At 38.0% G+C, this 24,530-nt stretch overlaps 1 protein-coding gene across 3 annotated transcripts; it reads right to left on the reverse strand.

Moving 5' to 3' along the window:
* Positions 1 to 61: 61 nt before the first annotated feature.
* On the reverse strand, positions 62 to 23,607 carry CCDC58 (coiled-coil domain containing 58). Of its 3 annotated transcripts, none has more exons than XM_014546999.1 (6): positions 23,487 to 23,577; positions 19,729 to 19,778; positions 12,762 to 12,887; positions 6,556 to 6,702; positions 1,110 to 1,169; positions 66 to 369 (listed from the first exon to the last, which is right to left on the reverse strand). In XM_014546999.1, the coding sequence occupies exons 1-6, from the start codon at positions 23,560 to 23,562 to the stop codon at positions 319 to 321; spliced, it is 510 nt and encodes a 169-aa protein (XP_014402485.1). In that variant the 5' UTR covers positions 23,563 to 23,577; the 3' UTR covers positions 66 to 318. The 3 variants fall into 3 exon arrangements, with proteins under 3 accessions (XP_005875443.1, XP_014402485.1, XP_005875442.1); XM_005875380.2 differs by lacking the exon at positions 23,487 to 23,577 and adding an exon at positions 23,423 to 23,447; XM_005875381.2 differs by lacking the exon at positions 19,729 to 19,778 and having other exon boundaries at positions 62 to 369; positions 23,512 to 23,607.
* Between the last annotated feature and the right edge of the window lie 923 nt (positions 23,608 to 24,530).

The following is a 24,530-nucleotide window of genomic DNA, read 5'->3' on the forward strand; positions in this document are numbered from 1 at the left end:
CTGTTCATATTCTCTTATAAGAACTTACTGCCTCAACTTGGAAAATCATCAAATAAATATATACACTGAGTCAGAAAATTATTTTAATAGTTATAAAACATCTTTTTTTTTTTTTAACAGAATCAGTATAAAATAGCAGTTGATTTCTCCATAATTATCAGAATTATTTATACTTGAGGTCTTGGCTAAGTGGGGCTGAAATCAACAAAAAGTCTTGGACTGTTGGCTCAGAGATCGACCTGGGAAGCCCGCCTTGCTGATATCTGTCATGCTTAGCTCTTATGAGATGACACGGTCCTTTTAAAAAAAAGAATCCTTTTATTCATTCTTTGGAGGTTTGAAGTGAATTCGGCAGCGTTCATTAAACACCTAAGATATTTAAAGAGAAACAAGTCATCGAGTTATCATGTATAAATCAGGCCTGGAGCTAAATTAAATTTTTCATGGTTCACGAGAACATAATCGTTTGTCCCAGGCCAGCAGTTTTAAGAAGCAGTTTTCTCACCAGTTCAAACTGACCGACCAAGTGCTTTGATATGCATTTATAAGGCAATTTTAGTATTTTAAAAAAATTTAAATTATTCAAGGAAAAAAATATCACAAACTAGCTTACTTAGTAACTAACAAACATTTCAGTTCCATATTCTGGACACTTAGACGAAAATACCTAAAATAAGTTTAAGGTTTCATCCTTTTTTTAAAAATAACATAAAATGTATTTAAACATCGGTTGTGCTTTTCTAAATGAGTGCCAGATCCTTCTTACAAGTAGGTATGCTTGAAGGGAAAGTCTTTTGTTAAACTGTGTAAATTTATATAATGTGTTGTTCTATTTACTTTGCTTCCTAAAAATCTAAACAAATTACATATCATAAATGTTAAAAGAACATTCTGTGACTGTCTGTCAATATAGGATTGTGTTAGGGCTAAAATTAGTTTTTATAAGACGATTCTATTTGGATGCTAACCATATCCTCTGCACCCCCAACGCCCCTCCCAAGTGAAAACCCTCCGTTGCTTGTAAATGAAGGATCTCTATTCTTCTTAGGAGCCCTAGGGCTCTCCTCACTCCCCCTCCCAGTTCTCTCAAAGCTAAGATTATTTCATACCTTCCAGCTTCTGTCATTTACCACTTCTTCAACATTCAGTTCTGACTGCATCCATTTCAACTGCAAGAAAGGAAAAACAAACTTACTAATAAGTTATGAACATTTAAATTAAAATCTAAAACCAAACTCTATAATGTTTTCCCAACAAAACCAGCCACCACTCCTGCTTTCTTTGCTAGCTGTATTACCTGGGCTAGGTTTCGGAACCTTCTTTGACACACATTCTTTCTATAACTAATCAATTGCTAAATCTTATAAAACCCATGGATCTCAAGCTTTTCTGTATATTATAATCACCTTGAGAGCTTTAAAAAAAAAATCTCAAATTCCCAAGTAGTTCACAGAAGAAATAAAAATAGCCTATAAAGATAAATGGATGAATGCCAAGGCCGGTTTGGCTCAGTGGATGGAGCGTCGGCCTGCGGACTGAAAGGTCCCAGGTTCGATTCCGGTCAAGGGCATGTGCTTGGGTTGCGGGCACATCCCCAGTAGGAGATGTGCAGGAGGCAGCTGATCGATGTTTCTCTCTCATCGATGTTTCTAACTCTCTATCTCTCTCCCTTCCTCTCTGTAAAAAATCAATAAAATATATTAAAAAAAAAAAAAGATAAATGGATGCAACCTCTATAAAGGACAATTTGGAAAGATTTATCAAAAATCTATAAATTCACATGTCCTTAAACTAAAAAATCCCAGTTCTAGTTACTGATTCTACAATACAGATTTGCAGACAGCACAGAGGAATAAAAAGGATAGTAAGGAGGTGGCAATCTGATTTAGATTAAGAAAAAGGACTGGGGGGGGGGGGGGGGGGGACAGAACCAAGGGCATCCCTGTGAAGGGGCAGGGGCCCTGACACACTGCCCAGGAGCTAGTCCTCTGCTTATGTCAGTTATGACATTTTCTGTGTTATAGCTTTTTTTTTTTTTTAATTTAAGGCAACTTTTGTTGGGACTTTTCTGTTATTTTAAACATTATAAATGGCTTAAAATCAGCAGTTAAGAGTAAGGCTATAAAAATCAGACTAACCTGGTTTTACCATTTAACTTGTTCTATGTAAACTTGAACAAGAATTACAATATTTAAACATCAGTCTTCCACCTGTATATTGGGGTACCTCCAGTACAAATTTGTACAGATTTAGTGGAGACATAAAGCATGTGAAATATTAGCATGCGACGGGACAGAACCAAAGAGAGGAAGGGGACTATAGAAGGCCCAAGTGATCTTGAAAGGCATGAGTTTTCTACACCTTGACCATACAGCTCCAGAGGTCTAAGGCAAAAAATTCTGAAGTCTTCCTAATTTTCTTTATAACTGCCAACCTAATCATAAAAGTAGCCGAGTCCATTGCTAGGTCCAGATGTCAGGGCCCTTCATATTCCCAGTCACCTCTGGTAAGAGAAACCTGAAAGGAAAGAACCTAACAATTCCAGGAAAAGGGCTTGAAAACATTCAGAAAAATTAGGAGAAAAAAGCAAGAACTACAGGTTGAGACAGCCAAGAGGTCAAAACCAGGATGATTTCCTCAGGCCAAAGTCAAGACCCAGTTCATCTGGGCAACCATGAGTCAGAGCCCCAGGCCAAAGAACCTGACCAACAGGATTGAAGCTCAGGCAGGAGGTTTGAGAACGTGCACATAATACAAATAAGACCAGAACTTTGTACTGACACAATGGCTCCTTGTAAATGCCCTTCCTTGACTCAGAGCTGGTGTCAGAGTGTAGGCCAGTACACAGGACTGACACTGGGGAACACGGGGAAGGGCTGCATTTCCACGACTGGTGCTCTGCTGTCAAGGAGCAACAAGCCTGAAGAAGCTACCTGCACATACCAAAGCCACCTCAGTTTTGGATTTTAATCAGCTATACGGACCAGAAATCATTAAAGCGTCACTGCTCTCTCAAAGCCTGGACTATCCACCAGAGAAGTAAAAACTTCAAACATGCCACTAAGACAATCTTCATAATTGCTCTCAAATATTTAAAGGGATACCATGTAGCAATGGCTTTAGACCTATCCTATATAGCTCCAAGGGAACGGTAAGGTGCAGTGATTTTACCCATTACAGGGAGGCAGGTTTTCACAATACATAAGAAAACCTCTGAACAATTATGAAGAGAGAATGCACTGCCACAGAAGACAGTGAATTCCTACCCCCTTAAGTAGTGGTTAAACAATATGTGGAAACCATTGGTTGGGAGATATTGTGAAGATGATTAATGTAACAAATATGGAGTCCCAGAGATCCCAAAAGGAAAGGAAAGGAGCTGCTAGTTTGTATCAGCCAACATGCTAGTTCTTACATACTTTATTTCATTTAACTCCCACCAAAAAAAAAAAAAAAGGAAAGCATAAAGTTAGAGTATTAACTCCATTTTACAAATTGAAAATCAGAAGTTTCAGAGCAGTTATTTACAAGGTTACAAAGCCAAGTGGTAGATGGGATTTACTTCCTTAGAGCTGTCTGTCTGCCTTGGTAATCCATGTTTTTTCTATTCTTGAACACTGCACATATTACAGCCAACTACTAATACAATTTCAATGCCACCATCATAATGCTACCTTTGAGATGGTTGTTTCTGAAAATGCTCTGGGTCTTAAAAGAGGTAAATTTCTTCTCAAAGGTCACTAATAGGTGACAGCAGTTATATAGTTCCAGCAAGGGATGTTATTTTTCTGAGTTAAGGATTTAGGTAAAGAAGTGGGACTTTTAAGACTGTCATCTCTGTATATAAGTTAAGTATGTCCACTACAGTAATCAGAATTTGACTATCAGTCACAACTAAATGTAAAAACACTGAATCCAGAGTCAGAAGAGATGGGTTCAAGTCCTGGTTCTAGCACTTACTAGCTTGTGCGTTGAGGGTGTGAGTTAGTATCTCTGAGTCTCAGTTTCCTATACAGAAAATGAAGAGGTAGAGCTGGAACAGCTCTGCACAGCTGTCTCTTTCTGTCCTGACCAGGTAGCTCAGTTGGTTAGAGCCTTGTTCCATTAGGGCACATACGAGAATCAGCCAATGAATGTATAAATAAGTGGAGCAACAAATTGATAGTTCCCTCTCTCTCTCCAAAAAAAAATTTTTTTTTAAAAAGAGCTGTTTCTGATTCCATAATCTCCATAGCAAATAAAAAATTCAGGTTTCCTTATTTGCTTAAGTATTACTCATGGTTACCCTATCGTCCTATATGATATCAGGTAGAAAGCTTTCCTGACTCACTGAGTGGTTTCTAAAGCTCCCCCTTTACAGTGGTCACCCTGGTGATTCTCTCTGGGTCCTAGAGGCAGAGGGCAGAACTGAGGGCGGGGTAAACTGTGTGACACATCCAAACACTCACTGGTTTCTGAACTTTGCTCTCCACTAACAGTCACTTTATTCTTTTGTTTGACTTAATTTGCAAATAGTGATTTTTCCGTTTCTGATTTACCAGCCTTGCCCTGCAGTTTTGTTTAATACCTTCAAGAGTCTGTTAAAGTATAAAACCCCCAAACAACTACACTTTAACGGGCGTTATATAAATTATCTCTAGGCCTTCCTAAACACTAATACTATAGCAAGATGACCATTAGAGAAGAAGTCCCCTATTGAGAAACCCACCACTGATGAGTAAGCAGGTATGGAACACAGGGCTGAAGCAGTCTCATGACCAAAGAGAGCAGCGGAGACAGTGGGTGAATCCTGTATCCAGTGAGACATACAGCATCAGGGGGATGATGAGAAAGTGCACTCATCATGTGCAGCTCCAAGAACAAAGGCTTGAAAGAGATGACAAGGCCTCCTTTTCACTGTCTGGCTACATCTACTAACAAAGGGCAAACTTCACAACCGTTCAGTATGAAAAACATGATTCCATCCCACAGTGGATTTTCACTCACCTGACATGCAAGGCTCAGTAAGTCACCTGTCATGGCATCTTCAAATATAGACATTATTTTGATAATTGTACAGTGGTCATATAAGAAAATGCCCGTCCTTAGGAAATAACCAACATATGTAAGGCTAAAGGGGTACAACATGCCAAACATAATCTCAAAAAGGCTCAGGGAAAAAATGTGTACGTATGTATAGGTGGGAGGGAAAGGAAGACTGGGAAAGAGGGAGGGAAGGATAGAGGGAGAAGGGAGCATGAAGACAATGGTCTGTGAAGCAGATGGAGCAAAATGTAAACAAATAGGTCAATATAGGTAAAGGGTACATGGGAGTTCCTTGTACTATTCTTGCAACTTTTCTGTAAGTTCGAAATTATATCAAAATTGAAAATTACCCCTTAAGAGACCCCCAGGAGACAGCCACGCATTCCACATAGAAAAATATGGTACATTTCACCTGTTTTCCTGACATGTCACATTTAAGGGCTATAAGAAGTGTTCTGTTTCATTAACACCTTTCGTACCGCATAGAAATCTCTAAGACATACTCCAGGGACCGCACATTTTCGGGCAAACTGCACATTATTTAAATCATCATAATGCACTTTAGGTGTCGTTTTTCAATAATTATAACATTTTTATTTACAAAAACAATTAAACAATTAAAGTTCCTAGTACTTTTTTAACGTATGGTATTGCGTAAAACATTTTCCTCTATGAAGAGGGACCAAACAAAATTTACATAAGTATCTAGATTCACTCCTTTTTCCATGGGCGTGAAAAACGAGAAAACTCGTGAGCGGTCCTTAACAGATGGCGCACGAAACACGAGACAACTCGTGAGTGGTACGAAAGGTGTTAACTACACTCTGACGTCCACACCTTATCTACATTATAGCTGAGTTTGGAAAATAAGGCTTCCTCTGACATAGCACTCAGAGGGCACTTGCTATTTTCTTAACCACAAAAGCTACAGGAATGGGAGATTAAATGGAATGTCCAAAAAAGAGCCAAAGACCCATAACAACTTCTCCATAGTAAGGAAATAAATTATAATGAGGTTCTAGTATATCTGGTTATATTAAATTATACTATATTTTAATGGATGAAGAGGTTAATGTCCTGAAATTAATTATCTGTATTTAATTACTGAAGCAGTTTTTATACTGAAGCAAATTTCTACAAATAACACCAGAGGTGAATGTTTTCAAAGTGTAAATACATTTAAGAAATGTTTCTTCTCAAGTCAAGCCTCAGGACACAGATACAGATGTGATTTCCCTAGATTTTCTGGTGAGGTATTGGTCTGAATTAATCCTTTTACTTTTAACAGCAGGAATTGAAATAAAATGTGATTACATGTTTCTTTTAGCTAAACCTGCTACACTGCATACATTCATGAAATGCACATTAATTTACCAATTTACCACTGAAAATGAAGTTTTAATATCTTAGTAATTTTTTTAAAGTAATAATCATATCTTACTCTAAATTTTTCATGTTAAAAACTGCTTTATTTTGAAGGCTAAGTTTGGAAAAACTTTGCCTCAGAAATGTAAACCTTATTCAACTTACCTTTGTCTGTTCTTTTCTAAGTTGCTTTAATAACGTTAAATCGTCCAAATTCTTTTCTCTCTCTTCTCGGAGGTGTTTTACTACTGATGAAGTCTGAGCTATACAATTTTTTATAAATCTGTCCCTACTGGTATGAGCCTCCATCAACTAAAAGAACAAAGGAATGAAAAAAGAAAAAAAAAAATCACACCAATTTATCACATTTTAGTGTTGTCTTTTAAGTCCTTATTTTTAGACTATAAAAATGTAATACTTTCTAAAACAGTGTTTAAAAATTACGTCTATGGAAGAGAAGATTGTGCTAATTAGCTAAATCCCCTAAAAACAGATCAAAGGAAGCACCTCTGCCGTGCTCGGGTCGTGCTCTTCCTCAATAAGCTCCCAGGGCTTCCTGCTCTCTTCCTGAACCCCTCTTCCTGCACCCCCACACTGGACTCTTCGCCTCAGTCTCCTTTTCCCTACCACACCCTTCTCTCCTCTCCCATCCATATGTTCCTCTACCCCACACCCACTCTCACACATCTTCTGGGCCACTTTCTATTGATATTCTTCCTCTCTTTTTTTGTCCTTTCATGCTTTCTTCAGCCTCATGTTGTCACCAAATACAAGGAATTATAAAGTAAGTGATGTAGAGCAACTCTTAGTTACAATAAAGAAAAACAAAGGAAGTTACCTTACCTATGTAAGACAGAGCCCTTTTCAAGATTTTAAAGTTTAAGTATTAATAAGGAAAAATTATGTATAAAGTACAGATTATTGATTCCATCAATTGTGTGTGTTGATTGAAAGGACAACTGATAGAGCAACTTTTTACTAACCTTCATGTTGATGTAGCAAATCCAATATAACAATTCACATCTATTTTCTGCCTTGATTCATTTCAAACACCTTCCTATGATCATAGCCAAATTTCTATGACATCCCCAAAATTTGGGGCACAGAAAAAGCAAAAACACTAAAATAATATATTATCACCATTATAAAGGTACATAAATAACAGTGGTTTACCTACAACTAAAATTTAAGTTTTAACTTGCTCCATGTAATTATCATTTCTTCTTCTTTCTGAAGAGAGAATAACCTGTGATAATTATAACAGGGATAACCCAACCATTATATATACAAAATACAGCACTAACTTAACCATTCTATAAGCATTCTTCATAAGTTATTTGAAATACATCTCCCAGATGATCATATTGGGACCCTATGGTTGAGAATGACTGGTGTATCTTTCGCCTGGAAAGAATAAAACTTTGCAGTTCTAGAGTGCAGTACTAAAAGTGCATTACTAGTAATTATAAACCATACCAATGGAAAGAGAAGGAAAGTACAAGTAAACTGCCTGATAGACATTAACCTCACCTATAGTAAATTTCTCTAATATGCTATTTTTTTTCATTGTAACATTTGATTCACAAAGACAGCCTCAAGGCTCATATTTCATATTCCAATATGCTGCTTCTTTACTTGTTTACTCCTTCAGGTATAATTACAGGAAATTAAAGGAGCCATTGAGGGCAGGGAACTACTCTTCCTAAAAGAGAATAAAAAGAAAAGAACCATCCTGAGAGGTAAGAAGTTCTCCTGTTGCTGCGTAAGACTGACTAAGTAATTAGCATTTCCAGGCTTCAGTTTCCTCTTTTGTAAAATAATGAGAAAATAATCACTGATATCCTTTCTACTTCTAATATTTAGGGGCAACATGACTCAATACACTGCTCAGATACCAGATGTTATTTAATCACATTGATATTGTGTCTAACTCCCCAGCAACTGGTGAAATAACACTCGCACCAACTAGAAGTATAACAAAATAGTCTCACTTTTCTATCTGCATTTTAGTTTTTAGAATTTTAGTATTTTTTCAACTCAGTTTTTCTTTAAATCCCTTTGGTTTCTGATATGATGGTCAGAAATCTCTCTCTTTAAAAAATATATTTATATTTTTTTATTGATTTCAGAGAGGAAGGAAGAGGTAGAGAGAGATAGGAACATCAATGATGAGAGAGAACCACTGATTGGCTGCCTCCTACCTGCCCCTTACAGGGGACGAAGCCTGCAACCAAGACATGTGCCCTGACCAAGACTCGAACCGTGACCTCCTGGTTCATAAGTCAACGCTCAACCACTGAGACGGGCAAGCTGGGCTTATTTTAATATTTTTTTTAAAAATATATTTTATTGATTTTTTACAGAGAGGAAGGGAGAGAGATAGAGAGTTAGAAACATTGATGAGAGAGAGAAACATCAATCAGCCCCCTCCTGCACATCCCCTACTGGGGATGTGCCCGCAACCAAAGGTACATGCCCTTGACCGGAATCGAACCTGGGACCCTTTAGTCCGCAGGCCGACGCTCTATCCACTGAGCCAAACCGGTTTCGGCTATTTTAATATTTTTAATTTTTATTTTTCAATTACAGTTGACATTTTTCTATCTGCATTTAAAAATTAAATTCAAATTTTGTACCTTTCCTTTCAGTCTCTCTCACCACTAAGTTTCCTTCTTTGGTTGGACTTTCCTTTACTATTCCCCTCTTTAACTTGCCCCTTTTCTGTGGATAGACATCTAGCTGCAGATCACCCTCCTACCCTCACCTGTTTACTTCTCCTTCATATTAGCCTCCTGGGAACCCACTTGATGTAAAGAGAAATTACTGGGTAAATGTCCTTTTATTCTGTATAATCAATTGCTTTAATCTGGTTTCCATGACCATCCTTCAATAAAATTCAGAATTCAGAGCCCGTGCAAGAGGAATACGCCTGGACTTTTCTGTGCATCTATGTCAAAGAAATGAGGACACTTGATAATTAGTAACAGATTATGTGACATGAGCCTAGCAGAGGAAAATATAGCACTAACCCAGGCTTGGCTCATTAGCAATTCAGATGCTTAGGATTTGGTCATTGGAGAACTGTTTCTGATCTATATGAAGTGCTTATCAAAGGAACTGAAGTAAATTTATTAAGAAACTTGGTAAAATGCAAGGAAGGCCTTTGAATAAAGGGGGGAAAAATCCTGAACAATAAGTATATTATAACCATACTTTCTTTGAGTTGGGGTAAGCAATTTTGAAACGAAGACATTGGAGTGAGACAGGAGAATGATTCAAAACTAGTCTTAAGGGGGTTATATCTAGGACTTTCGGTTTTATTTTATCAAAACTTTAAAAACTTCGTTTAATCTAAAATTTTCAAGTCTTTTAATCATTATTTTAAAACAATGTTTTCTGTCTTTAAGGGAAATATGATGCCAACAGCTGTCCTAATTATAGTATGGGGGGTTTTTTTTTTTTGGTGTTTTACTTTCTAGAGCAAAAGTTGATTCTAAGTAAACTTCAAATTAAATTCTAATTTCCTCGACATAATTTGGTTTGTTTTAGAACCTTGAGAATGACCCTTGGTTAAGTATCATTCAAATCAAACAAAAGCCCTGGCCAGTATGGCTCAGTTGGTTGGGCATCGTCCCGTGCACGAAGGAAAAGGCTGCTGCTTAGGTTCCCAGTCAGGGCACATGCCCTGTGGCAGCTGGATCCCTGATCCCCTGTTGGGGGTGTGCAGGAGGCAGCCGACCAATGTTTCACTCATATTGATGTTTCTTCCTCTCTCTATAAATCAATTTAAAAAAATCAAACAAAAATTACGAAGTTTATGTCATAGCATTTTTTGTGTGTTTTAAATCTTCCAGAACTTCTGAGAAAATGATGTAAGGGGGAAGCATACCATTTAAGTATATATGAATCACCCTAAATCAATCACTATAACACCAATAATAGTTTGGAGCACTGTTCCAAGTTCATAGACGCTATATTGCTCAGGACTGATTTTTATGTTTACCTTGAGGACAATAAATATAGCTAGAAAAATTTCAGAGACTGAAGGGAATATGCTCTAATAAGGGGATCTCATAAAATTAATTTATTTTTACTACAAGTAATTTTTAAGATTTGGAATTTCTAAAACAAGTGCTTCATAATAGCTTTGCTGATCATCTCTTATGAAGAAGCATTATCATTAGAGTGCAAATACTTTTTCAGCAGCTACAGAGGAAGGGTCAGGGACTAAAGTAAGTCAGAGTGACTACAGGCAGCTTAGACATTTCATGGAGTTCCATTTCTTAGCTGAGACAATATCTGAAGGAACTCAGTGGTATTTATTAACATTGTGCTGCAGGGATTCCTGGCACAAAACTACTTGATAAACAATCTTTTGCATGATGTTCATGTTGCTGAATCCCTCTAGGACAGCGATTTTCAACCAGAGCGCTGTGGTACATTGGTATGCCACAAAAAATTTTGAAACATACAATACCTGACTACTTAGTCAGGGGCACTGACCTCTTTTCCCTTAGCTTATCAAATAAAAAACTGACAGCAGCTAACACAACAATAGCTGTTTGGTGTGAATCAAAATTATACCTATTTTTTTGTCAGATCAGCAAAAAATATATTTTTCGATATGCTGCAAAATTTTAGTAAGTAGTTTATGTGTGTCATGGAGATAAAAAAAAAGGTTGAAAATTGCTGCTGTAGGATAACGACAGAAAAATATCCAAACACATACCTAAGAATATACAAAACAGAAAGGTTCCAAATTTAGTATGCAAGGTTATCTTGGCTCAACAAAAGGATAACAAGTAATAATAGCAATAACTAATAATAGAAGCATCAAGCATTCATATGTAAAACATTTAGTACAGTAAGCACTTTATATTAGCTCATTTAATCCTGTTAACAACTCTATGAATGAGATATTCTTATGATACTATTTTACAAATAAGGAAGCTAAGGCAGAGGTTATGTAACATGTTCAAGGTCATCTTCTTAGGAAGTAGCAGAGGTGGGATTTAATCTAGATCTGGAATCTATTTTGTTTATCACTACAATATAAACCTCTAAATCAGTGATGATGAACCTTTTGAGTTCGGCGTGTCAGCATTTTGAAAAACCCTAACTTAACTATGGTGCCGTGTCACATATAGAAATTTTTTGATATTTGTAACCATAGTAAAACAAAGACTCATATTTTTGATATTTATTTTATATATTTAAATGCCATTTAACAAAGAAAAATCAACCAAGAAAATGAGTTCACGTGTCACCTCTGACATGCGTGTCATAGGTTCGCCATCACTGCTCTAAATTAATAAAAACACTGGAAACAATTAAATAGGTTACAAAGATTATATGGGTAGTGGGGCGGGGTCACTAAAGTGATCATAATTTCTAGTTCTTTAGACAGCTACCCAAAGAAGCGAAGTGAACAGTCAAACAACCTCACAATAAATTAGGACTAGGACGATGCTCCCTACCTCCAAAACTGGGTTCTACTCATCAAAGCCCACAACCCTGTGATTTTCTCAAACCACTATAATGTACTTTCATATAAAAGCAGAACAAAAATAGCAGCAGTTAACCGCTTAAATTTAATTGATATGAATAAGCTCATCCAAAACTGATTTTTTTTCATAACTGAGAAATGGACTTTAGGTTTTAAGTAATACCTTCTTTATGAGACAATGAATCCAAATAATAATCTTGCAGTAGAGCCTAAAAAAGCAAGCGCCATTTGAACTTTAGCTTCCATGTTAAAGAAAAGATATAAGTAAACTATAAAAAAATACTTAGCTACATCATTATTTCCTTCCGCTTTTAGAAAGTAAAGAGAAAAATAAAGGGCATCTTTAAGAGTCAATGAAAATACATACTTGAGAAACCAAAGTCTCAGGAAAAGACATTTATCTGTGACTTTCCTTCTCTCTCAACCACCAAATGGTTCTATCCCCTTCCTAACGAGTAAGGGAAGAAAGAAGACATAGAAGGTGTGACGGGTTTCTCCAGCTGTGTGGCTTCTCAGGACTGAGCCCTTCTCTTGTTTCACTATTTTACTTGACTGTTTTCACTCTCTCCTTCATTCCTTTGTATATAAGGTTTTCTTAAGTTAAAGGCTTCCCAAGAAGGAGCCAAAAACGACCACTCCCATTCCTTAGGACCATCTCTTCACAGACTGTGCCTACAATCACACATTTCTTCAGTTTGTAGAAACGAGGACAAAACTTATACACACCTTCAGGTATGAGCAAGAAGAAAACATAACGTCATTATTTTATCCACAGTTTAATTATAACATTTATCAAATGAGTTCTTATTTTGCCTGCAAAGAAACGCATAGAAGCACAAAAGAAAGACTCAAAAGATACACTTACAGACTCATAAAGTTGTTTACAGGTTTGGCCGGCATCAATTTTCCCTGCAAAGGAAGCTGTTGGAACCGTAGTGTTTAATTCATGTACTATTCTGTCATCAATCGTCCTCATCACCTTGAGTAATTCCTATATATTTTTAAAATAAAAGAAGAATAACCTGAATGGAAAGTTAAGTGATTTTTTAAAAAAGAAGTATTTAAACCAAAACATAAAGCTCTTGATTTTACAACCCTGTATGTTAGGAGTGGGGAAACCACGCCAAATATAGTGCAAATACAGGAAAACTTTCGTTACAAGAATTATATAATAGTAATTCTAATAATGGGCACCAGCTCTGTTTCCTTGGCTCCAATGTGATCATCTTAAGGGTAAAGATTGTTTAATTCATTCGTAAGCCCACAGTACTTAACAAATAGTGTGTGCTCTTTGCATCTCCAGGGTACAGACAATCAAGTGTTCTACTGAGCTGGATTCCCACATTCTCCAAATCAATCCAGCATAATTGCTTATTCCATTCCCTCTCTATCACTCTAAAATGTGATGCTAGGTAGAAAACTTAGAAAGATAACACAAGATAACACAAGAAACTATCGGTAGTGGTTAACTTGCTGAAATTAAATTTATTCCCTTTTAGGCTTTTTGTTGTTAAGTTTTTGTTGTTGTTGTTTTTACCATGGTGGTATAATTTTTGTGACAAAAGTAAGTAAAACAAAATATGCTGCTAGAGAAGGAATCACATCTCTTCATGGCTCTCTTGTTTATAGAACAAGCAATAATCAGTTTTACCTTTCTTAGGAACTCTAGCCTCACACTTCCCAAAGACCTCCTCCCCCTGAGAAAGGCTCCAACTCTCAAACCAACCAAAAGAAAAATGATAATAGGCAAGAGGACTTGGACTTTGGTGAGTAAGCCTGCATAGCATAGTCCCTTCTCCCAACATTTTGACTAGCGTACATTTGTCAGAGGAATTGGGAGTTAGCTACATCCTGTCTCCAAATAATATAAACACTAGAAAAGGTGTAGTATACCTTTCTCTTTAAATTATTTCTTAAACCTGCCCCCCCACCCATAAACAAATAAACATGATCTCTGCAAAATCATCAAGAAAACAGGAGCATATAATTCTAGGAAGAGATTTATTACTGACAACATCCAAGTTCACATTCAATATTAATGTATATGAAAATCAGGGAAGTCCCTTCTATTTGCTAGATGGGATGCTGCCTGATTCATTAATCATTCAATAAAGCCAATTAGATCTATTTCTCTCAGCATAACAGTCTATTTCTTTCCTTTGCCAAACGTTAATCCAGACTGAAACCAACTCCTTTATTTCTTTCTTTATCCATTTATTAAATATTTTTACTAGCATTAAAGCATTACACAAATTAGAAAAAAAATTTAAAGTTAAAATCACTCAGTTAACCATTATCAATATTTTAACATGTCCCTTCAGTTTTTTTCCTATAAATATCTATGAATATTTTTATAAAACTGAGATACTATGTAACAGTTTAAAGTCCAACTTCATGACATTATACCATGAGCATTTTGCCCTTGTTATTAATAATTATTTTATCCTGTGCAGGTAGCACAACTTTTCTGACCACTTCCCCATTAATGAACATTTAGGTTGTTCCCAATAATAATAACCACTTAGACCACTTATCTTTCATTAGTAATTTAATGATCTTTTCTAGTTTCAATCTAGAAATAAAACTGCTTTTAGAAGGCTCATAATTTCGACTAATAAAACACAGGCCAACACCAGGTCTAAAAACAACTTCACTATCTTATCCCCTCTTCTTGCATGTTTCTATTTTTGTCAATAGCATCATCATTCTCTGTACACTGGAATTCTTAGGGGTTAATCTGAACATATTCACTAAGCAACTTTAAATAATGCGTTATGTACAGTGCAGGATATATCATGTCAGTAAATGGCAAATTCCAAACAAATGATGGTTAGCACTGTTTAGAGAGTCAAGAAATAGGTAAGTAGCAGAGAGGGACCTACCTTGTTAACTTTATCTCCTATAACTTGACTATTTTTTAAAAAAGCCTCTTTTAAAATCAAACCGATCTTCTGAGCCAACATTTAAGTTATACCCTTTAGATAAAGCTTTCCTTGACTGAGAGGCCTCAATAATCTTCTAAAAACATATGTAATTAGAGACAGTACCACAAAGTTCACTCATTTATTAACTCACTGTTCATTAAAAAGTATTCACTAATGTCTAATTTATGTCAGACATCATTCTAAACACCAGGGCTATCATGGTAAATAAAACAGAAAAACTCCTTGCGTTTATGGAGAAAAATTCTCGGAGACAGGCAAGATAATTTCAATAAAGTAGTCCCCCATTATTCACTGGGGATATATTCCAAGACCCCCCAGTGGATGCCTGAAATCACGAACAGTACTAAACCCTATATATACTGTGTTTTCCCTTATACATGCATACCTTTTCACTTAAAGAAAGCTATTTATGGCTTCTTGACATATCTGAATTGCCAGCATCACTACTCTTATGCTCTGCGCCATCACTAATGAATACAAGCACTGCAATATCAAGATAGTAGATCTGATAACCAAGACAACTACTAAATGACTAATGAACAGGGAGCAAAGAGATGATTCACTGATTCATATCCTGGGTGGAATGGAGCAGGACAACACGCTACTCAGAAAGTTGTGTAATTTAAAACTTATGAATTGTTTCTTTTTGGAATTTTCCATGTAATATTTTCAGACTGTGATTGACCACAGGATGAAACCACAGATAAGGGGTTTCAGAAAACAAACTAAGGTAACAGGGATGAAGAGTGACTGGGTGGGGTGGAAGGGTCTACCTTAGATAGGGAGATCAAGGCCACTGTGAGGATGAAGCATTTGAGCTGAGACCTAAATATGAATGAGCCAACTATAAGAGCATCTGGGGGAATAATAAAAAAATAATGAGTCAAGAACAAACTTTGGGGTGTTTGAAGAACTAAACGAACGTTAAGTGAGCTAGGAGTGAGTAAGGGAGAAAGTCATATAAGGTAAGGTCAGAGCACAATAAAATGAAGGACCAGAGACCATGGAAACAATAAAGGATTCTGTTCTAAAGGTAACAAAATTTTAGGCAAGGGGATGATATAAACAACTAATTTTTTAAAAGATAACTTTGGCTGCTATGTAGAGAATGCACTAGAGAGAGGAATGGAAACAAGGTGACCATTTAGCATACTATGGTGGTCTAGGCAAGATAAACGTAGTTTGATAAAGTGGTAGCAGTAGACTTAGGAAGAGGAAGCTGGATTTAGGGTTTATTTTGAAACTAGAGCTGATAAAACTTGCTGCTGAATTGGTAAGGGTAGTGGGTGAGAGAAGAAAATGGGATAACTTTTAAGTTTGAGGCCTGAGCAACTGAATGGATGTTTTAACATTAATTAACGATGAGGAAGAGGCTGAGGGAAGAAAAGATTTAGGAGTGGGCAGATCAATAGTTCTATTGTGACTCACAGGGTATTTGATGATATTTAGGATTATTATTAATTATATTACTTGTATTATGTTATACTTGTATTATGTTTAAAACTGTAACCTTTTAGCCTGGCCAGTGTGGCCCAGTAGTTGAGCAGTGATCTTTGAACCAGGAGGTCATGGTTCGATTCCCGGTCATGGCACATGCCTGGGTTGTGGGCTTGATCGCCAGTGTGGGACATGCAGGAGGCAGCCAATCAGTGATTCTCTCTCATCATTGGTTTCTCTCTCCCTCTCTGAAATTAATAAAAATATATTTAGAAAAATAAACTATATATATAAAAGGCTAATATGCAAAGTGTCCCCTTGGAAGTTCTAAAAATATAAGAAAAATAAACTATATATATAAAAGGCTAATATGCAAAGTGTCCCCTTGGAAGTTCAACCAGGAGTTTGATCGCTCACTATGACGTGTGCTGACCACCAGGGGGCAGTGTGGAATGAAGGAAGAGAACTATAAACCCACTAGGCACACATTTCGTTATAGTGGAAAAAATGCTAGAGCTCTCAAGACAACTAGAGGTCTAGAGCAGCGATTTTCAACCCTTTCCATATCATGGTACAAATAAACTAATTCTGAGGCACACCAAAAAATAGATATTATGCCTATGTGACAAAAAAACAAAAAACAAAAAACAAAAACAAACAGGTATAATTTTGATTCATTCACCCCAAACAACTATTATTGTGTTAGCTGTTGTCATTTTTTTATTTGGCAACCTAAGGGAAAAGAGATCAGTGCCCCTGACTAAATAGTCAGGTATTGCATGTTTTAAAAATTCTTGCAGCACACTGGGTGTAAACTGTTGGTCTAAAAGAAAGCCTGGGCGGCCCTCACAGACTAACAGCAATGGAAGTTTAATGTAGGTACAAAAGTACTGCCATTAAATGTGTCTCATAAAGAATTACTACCTACCTGATGCCTAGCCCTAATCACATACCCTCTTCTCTCACAAATTCAACCAAGAAAATGTCCTTGGTAGCTTATCTATACTAATGGAGGAATATGCAAATTGGCCGGGACACTGGCACATAATGACTAATCAGGATGGGGGTGGGGCCAAGGCAGAGAGCTCTCAGTACGCCTGTGCAGGGGTTCCGAAGGGCACAGAGAGGAAGGGAGAGCAGTTAGGCAGTTAGGGGGATCAGGCCGGGAGGGGAGAGCAGTTAGGCAGTTAGGGTGATCAGGCAGGCAGGCAGGTGAGCGGTTAGGAGCCAGTGGTTCCAGATTGCGAGACAGATCCCGGATTGAAGAGGGTGCAGGCCGGGCTGAGGGATCCCCCACCACCACCACCCCCCATGAATTTCATGCACCAGGCCTCTAGTATACAATAAACTGCAACTGAAGTTCACAGAAATACACACACTTCAGTGGTTCTCCATAGGCTACATCTTTGTATAGAACCTGGAACCCTAATCAGCTTCAAAATGTCAAAGCATAACAAAGAGAACTCTTCAAATTTTAAAGTGCCTCTACCTTCTCCTATCTTTCACCTTCCTCAAAACAAGAAGAGATTCTAGTATATCATGAATCTCTAATTTTAGACTGACTATTTAAAATTATTTATGTACTTTATCTTGTAATTTCATTTTCTGTCTTACCTATAATTGTGGGGGTAAAATCTCAATTTCAGTACTGAAAGAGTAATCATATTTAGTAGTAGGAAAGAGTAAATGTGTATTGTCTCTCTATAATTATACTATATTTCTAAGGTTAACCCTCTGGTAAGTTCCTTTTATTATTTTGGGCAGCTTTTAGGTTTTAGGGGGGGGTGGGAAAAGGTCTACTATAAGTCAGTAAAATACAAATGTACTCCAAAAAAATAATCTCAGATTTAACGTTTCCTTTCCACACCCTCTGCCTGTAGACACCCAGTAGATCCCATGTGCTCTTTTTAGACAGACCTAGTTCCTCAAACCCCATTTTTACAGCAGTACTCACACTGTTCCCCCTAAGCCAGAAACAAAGACTTGCCTGCAACTGTCAGAGTCCTCTGACAACCAGCACCCCCAGGCACAGGGACAGAGAGCAGCTGGGCATGTTGCAAGAGGAACCATAACTAATGCTGCTAGACAATAGTCTATTTAGTTTGTACCTTATTATCATATAACTCAAAATCAACTGTGTATAAACGAATAAGTATTCCTAACAGAAATACTAAGACAAACATTCTCGGAAGGAATACTGAGTTGGTTTTGTTCAGGTGATATATGAACTAGATCTCAGACAGGGTCAGAAAAAAAGGATTTCAAGGTAGCCACAATTGAAAAAAAGCATGGAAATAACAAAGAGCATAATGTGTTCAGAGAAAAGAGGCCTATGTGGTTGGACAACAGAGATCAAATGTACATTGGAGGAGGTAAGGGTTTGGGGGAGAGAAACATGCATGAATAAAGACAGTGGTAAGGGATATAACTAGAGAGAGGCACTTTGGGACTGAATGCCATGTTAAGTATTTTTGACCTAGTTATATAAGCCTAAAATTAGATGCATGGTTCAGATTCTAAAATTTCGAAGATAACAGTATAAAGCCACAATATTATGGAGATTAGATTGAAGGAGGGATATATTAGAGAAAGGAATGACTGAAAATAAGGAGACCTATCACAAAGCTAGTTGCAAAGATAACAGAGCCTGAACAAAGACGATGGCGCAAGTGATGAATCTTCCTAAAACACTTATTTGATCATCTCACACCCTCTGCTCAAAATTGGCTCCTTAATCTCACCCTTGGCATCCAAGGCCTTCTACAACCTGGTTCTAATCTTTTGTGTAATCTCAATGTGCCTCCTGAATTCCAGCAATACTGATTGGCTATTTCCCCAAATACATAAAATTGCCTTATATACTGTTTTTTTCTACCGAAAATAGACATGATCCAATTCACTTAAGGCCCAGTTCATTTATTTATTTTTAATTGATTGCAGAGAGGGGACTGGAGGGATAGGAACTCCAATGATGAGAATCATTGACCGGCTGCCTCCTGCACACCCTCTACTGAGGATTGAGTCAGCAACTTGACTGGATATAGAACTATGACATCCTGGCTCATGGGTCAATGCTCAACCACTGAGACACACAGCTGGGCAAGGCCCAACTAAATTATCATCTCTTGAGTTATTTCTCTTTGAACTGTTAAAGCATTTTATTCATATTCTCAACATTTTCTACATTTTATATCCAGTCCATTGGGTCTTCCCAAGTGCCTGGTAGCTAGCCGTAACTGTTTTGAATTGCATTGTGCCTTCCCAAAATTTCTATGTGACTATATCTGGAGATAAGGCCTTTAGGGAAGTAAGACAGGGTCCTAATCCCATAAAACTGGTGTCCTTGTGAGAAAGCGAAACCAAAGATTTTTCTCCCTCTACAAGCCCAAAGAGGCCACGAGAGAATGCAGTGAGAAGGCAGCAATCAGCAAGTCAGGAAGAGAGGCTCACCAGAAACCAATCTTGACAGGACTTTGATCTTGGACTTCTAGCTTCCAGAACTGTGAAAAAATACATTTCTGTTGTATTTAAGCCACCATTTGTGGTATCTATCATGGCAGCCCTAGCAGACTAATACAATATTCAAGAAATTGTTGCTGAATGTTAAAATGGGATTCCAGACATTCAATTTTAAACACTCTTTTCTGGATTTTTAAAAATATGTATTTTTTAATTATTTCAGAGAGGAAGGGAGAGGGAGAAAGAGATAGAAACATCAATGATGAATCACTGATTGGCTGCCTACTGCATGCCCCACACTGGGGATCAAGCCTGCAACCCAGGCATATGTCCTGACTGGGAATGGAACTATGACCTCCTGGTTCATAGGTTGATGCTCAACCAGTGAGCTATGCAGGCCGGACTCTTTTCTGGATTTCATTTTGAAAATAGGATATTTCCCAGGAGTGCAAAGTCCAACTTTTATAATAGAAAAATAAGAATTGTAAAAATTTAAAACACTTTAAAAACTCTTAAACTTTACATCTATATCCTGGCCAGGTAGCTTAGCTGGTTAGAGTGTCAGCCCAATGAGCCAAGATTTTGGGTTCAATCCCTGGTCAGGGCACATATAAGAATCAACCAATGAATGCATGAATAAGTAGAACAACAAAATCAATGTTTTCCTCTCTCTCAACTCAATGAAAATATATAAATACATAAAGCATGCACCTATACAGAAAAAAAATCAGAACACTAGTTGTCAGAGGAAAGAAGGATGGGGCAAGGATTGACTGGAAGGGGCATCTGACAGAAGAAACTTTCTGTCAAAACTCATTTAACAGCCCTAGCTGGTTTAGTTCAGTGGCTAAAGCGTCGGCCTGCAGATTGAAGGGTCCTGGGTTCGATTCCCGTCAAGGGTACATGCCTGGGTTACAGACTTGATCTCCAGTAGGGGGCGTGCAGGAGGCAGCTAATCAATCAATGATTCTCTCTCATTGATGTTTCTATCTCCCTCTCCCTCTCTGAAATCAATAAAAATATATAATTTTTTAAAAGGTGGATTGATGGGTAGAGATTGCTATTTGATAAATACAGTGGGGCCTTGACTTACGAGTTTAATTCGTTCCGAGACTGAGCTCGTTAACTCAAATTACTCTATCAACTCAATGCAAAAAATCAGCCGAGAGACAGCTGGTATCTCAAAAAACTCGTTAGTTGGGACACTCATAAGTCAAGGCCCCACTGTACAGCAAATCACTGGTTAAAGAATCTAGATGGTAGGTACCAGTGTTCACTGTACAATTCTTTCAACTTTTTGTAGTGTTTGAATATTTTCATAATAAAATTCTGAAAAAAATACAACTAATCTTTATAGTGGTTAGAGCATTACCCCCAAGAACCAAAAGGGTCTCGGGTTTGATTCGGGGCTTGTGAGGGAGGCAAACCAATCGCTGTATCTCTCTCACATGGATGTTTCTATCTCTCTCCCCCTCCTTCCCTTCCACTCTCTCTAAAAAAATCAATGAAAAAAATGATTTACAATTAACAAGAACAAAAATACATACAAGAAAATAAGAAAGAAAAAAGAAAAGGAAAAATATCAAAAGAAACACACAAAAAATATACGTGACTTTTTTCTCTTCAAAAGTATTTAGTGCAGTGCTTTTCAGATTTAGGATACTCACACAGAAAATGTAATGGTTCCATAGCTTTAAAAAATTTAAACTGCTTAATAATTTGTGAGTATGCCAGTTAAATTCATCTAAACCTCAATGCTATACTAAAGCTTTATAATTTCACAGCACCTTCCCTTATGTTATTGTGTGCCGAGGCAATAGGGACAAATGTTATTCTTATTTACAATGAGGTTAAATGATGTGTCAAGACCAGCTCTGGGAAAGCAGTTCTTCTGACTTTTAGCCCAGGATATTCTCCATTATAAACCATGCACTTGGAAAAGTCCTAGAGAAAGTATCTAGAAACTTCCCCTAGGTATCACTAATTAGACTTATTTTATTTTTTCTCTGTGAATGGAATGGCTCTGCACGACAGTTTAGCTTTTGCCCCACTTACAACAGTTTATCTGACCTTCCAAAAGGAAAATCAGTGTTTTAACAGCAAAGAGATCCTCTGAAATTTGGTTTGAGAGATTCAAATAACATTATAGAGATGGAAATAAGTTTTAAATATTACTTAACATAACCTTATTTTACAGATTCAAAAGTTAATTCCCAAAGGAGTTAAGTGATTAGCCCAAGGTCCCAAAGCTAATAGCAGAAGCAGTACTAGAACCCAGAACATCTAACTCACTAACCAAGACTCTTTCTCATAAACCTTAAAACTATCATTGCACTATTATCTGAGTGTATTGACTCAAGTTAAATCACAGTACTAATGTGACAAGACCAAGGCGACAAATGGTGTAAACCTTAACACGTTAAGTGCCACGTCAGTCACCAGTGACTGATACTATACTTTCCGACCGTGGACAGTCAGTCACTGCTGCCGCCAGCATATCGGTGAAATCGGAAAGGAAGACAAAACAGGCTTAGCGCTTAACGTGTTAAACGGTCCATATACTTTAGAATTCGTCTTTTTTTTTTTTCCTACTTAAGGTTTTTACAAATGTTTGCATTTGTTGGGCACATGAATCATATTTGAAGTCAACTGCAGTGTTGAGCTATTCTGAAAAGCAGCTGAAGTGGTGAAGAGGATGCAAGTAATGACTTCACATAAAAAAGACCCCATATAAAGTCCTTTGGCCAAATGGTTTGTCAAAGAATTTGGTCTGTTGAGGTTATCTTCAAGAATACCACTCCCTACAAAATGGCTCAAAGCACAAAGCTGACTACAGATAGGTCAATGACATGTGAAATAATTTTTCAATACCTTTAGTTAAAAATACATTTGTAGCTCTAGCTGGTTTAGCTCAGTGGATAGGGCGTGGACCTGCAGACTGAGGGGTCCTGGGTTCCATTCTGGGAAGGGCACATGCCTGAGTGGCAGGATTGATCCCCAGTGGGGGGCGTGCAGGAGGCAGCCGATCAATGATTCTAACATCATTGATATTTCCATCTCTCTCTCTCTGAAATCAATAAAAAATATTTTTAAAAAAATACATTTGTAATCTAGACAGCAGCACATTTGTGCCTACAGTGGCACAGATAACTTTCATTGCAACTTGGTCAAAATCCAAACCCCTGTTAATTCACGGGTTAATATTTAACCCTAGACCTCTGGTGCTTGTATAAAAGATACAGCGTTTGTCTTAAATGTTACATTCTCTCTAATGCTTAGAAAGGCCAGGGCAGGTACTAGAATTAATCGCTCTTCCAAGACTCCGAATGTTATACCCCAACAAAACAATAAAACTTGCGCCAAGTTGATTTATCAAACGAGTAAGCTTTCGTTCACTTTTTTTTTAATCGCCTACAAATGCTCAACTTACAATACGAGAATGGCACGCTAGGTACAGATTTCGGTGGATGGCTAAACGATTGTTACGATCGCTACCCACCGGCCCGAGCTCGGCTTTACCACCGCGCATCCACCCGGAGTGTCCCGTGCGGTTACTCAGGGCCTGGGCGGCGCAGAGAGAACCATGACCCCCAAGGAGTAGCCTGCCTCTCTAAGGCCAACCCCGCGCCCCCATGACCTCCAATGGCTCGAAAAAGGAGCCTCGAATTGCCCGCTTCTTCCATACTTGTCCGCATTCCCTCCTAGGCCAGAGGAGGGTACAGGGCCCGGGGATAAAAGAAAGGACACACCAGCCACTGGGAAAAACCCCATCACCTGGAACTCGGCGAACTCTTCACAGTTCACACCGCCACTGGGCGCCGCCATATTGGACAAACGCGAGGTCCCTGCCGGGAGCCAATCACCGCGGAGCAAAGGTGCCCGCGGCAGCGCCTGACAAAACATTTCGAGGGAAATCGGCGATAAAATAGCTCTTGTCTTTTCCCTGGTCCTCATTCACTTCGCAACCTGGAACTTTGCAGTCCCTTTCACTCCTGCCCCTTTGACAGCTGACTTTCATCGCAACTTGGTCATGTCCTCCTAGAAATGACCCCTATGCATGGACCAAAGAATGTCAGAACTTGAAGGGATTGTTTTACCCTAATCCCATCTTCTTATAAAAAGGGAAACGATTTCCTAGTCTCAACAACCAGATCCTTCGAGGAAGAAACCTGAAGTAGAAGTGGTTTTTCTTAACCCTCCCACTCCAATATCTGTCTCCCGTCCCTAGAGATGAGGGGCCTTTGATTGTTAAGAATTGGGATCACTAAGAAATGTCAAGAAAAGACATTTCTGACAATGCATAAGGGTTGGACAGGTGTCAGGTGTGTAAATGTTTGATTTCATAAAAATAGGTAAATAAGTAGGAAATAAACGTGCTAATTTTTCAATTAGCCTGATACTCCCAAAGCCAACAGGGTATGGGGGCCACTGAGCCCCAGCTACGTGTTTTTGATAAAGGCGTGACTCAAATGTACTGAAATGCTGATTTACCGAGGCAGCATGATGTCGGGAGTCTACAGTTGGCAAAAGTTCCGCAATGAATGAGCACAGTACTTTCCCTCTATTTTAAAAGAGTAATTTCTTAAATTTCTTAAGATGCAAAGAATAACATTGCCAAGTCCCGTTATGCCCATGCTCTACAAGAATATTTTAAGGACGCGTGGAGGACGCTACGCCAGGTGGGACCCGCCGGACGCGCCACTCGCACATTCCGCACGTCACCCACGTCCCGAGCGTCACCCAGGTCCCGCCCGTAAGCCCCGCCCATAGACCTGCTGCGTCACGCACGACCC

The sequence above is a fragment of the Myotis brandtii genome, unplaced genomic scaffold (genome assembly GCF_000412655.1).
Source record: "Myotis brandtii unplaced genomic scaffold, ASM41265v1 scaffold46, whole genome shotgun sequence".
NCBI classification, from domain to species: Eukaryota; Metazoa; Chordata; class Mammalia; order Chiroptera; family Vespertilionidae; genus Myotis; species Myotis brandtii.

Excerpts from the sequence above, each read along its gene's own strand:
- CCDC58 (XM_014546999.1), bottom strand. The coding sequence starts at position 23,562 with ATGGCGGCGCCCAGTGGCGGTGTGAACTGTGAAGAGTTCGCCGAGTTC. Across the intron at positions 6,703-12,761 it reads GTAAACAACTTTATGAGTCT|TTGATGGAGGCTCATACCAG; the intron begins GTAAGTGTATCT and ends TTGTTCTTTTAG. Across the intron at positions 1,170-6,555 it reads TTAGAAAAGAACAGACAAAG|TTGAAATGGATGCAGTCAGA; the intron begins GTAAGTTGAATA and ends CCTTTCTTGCAG.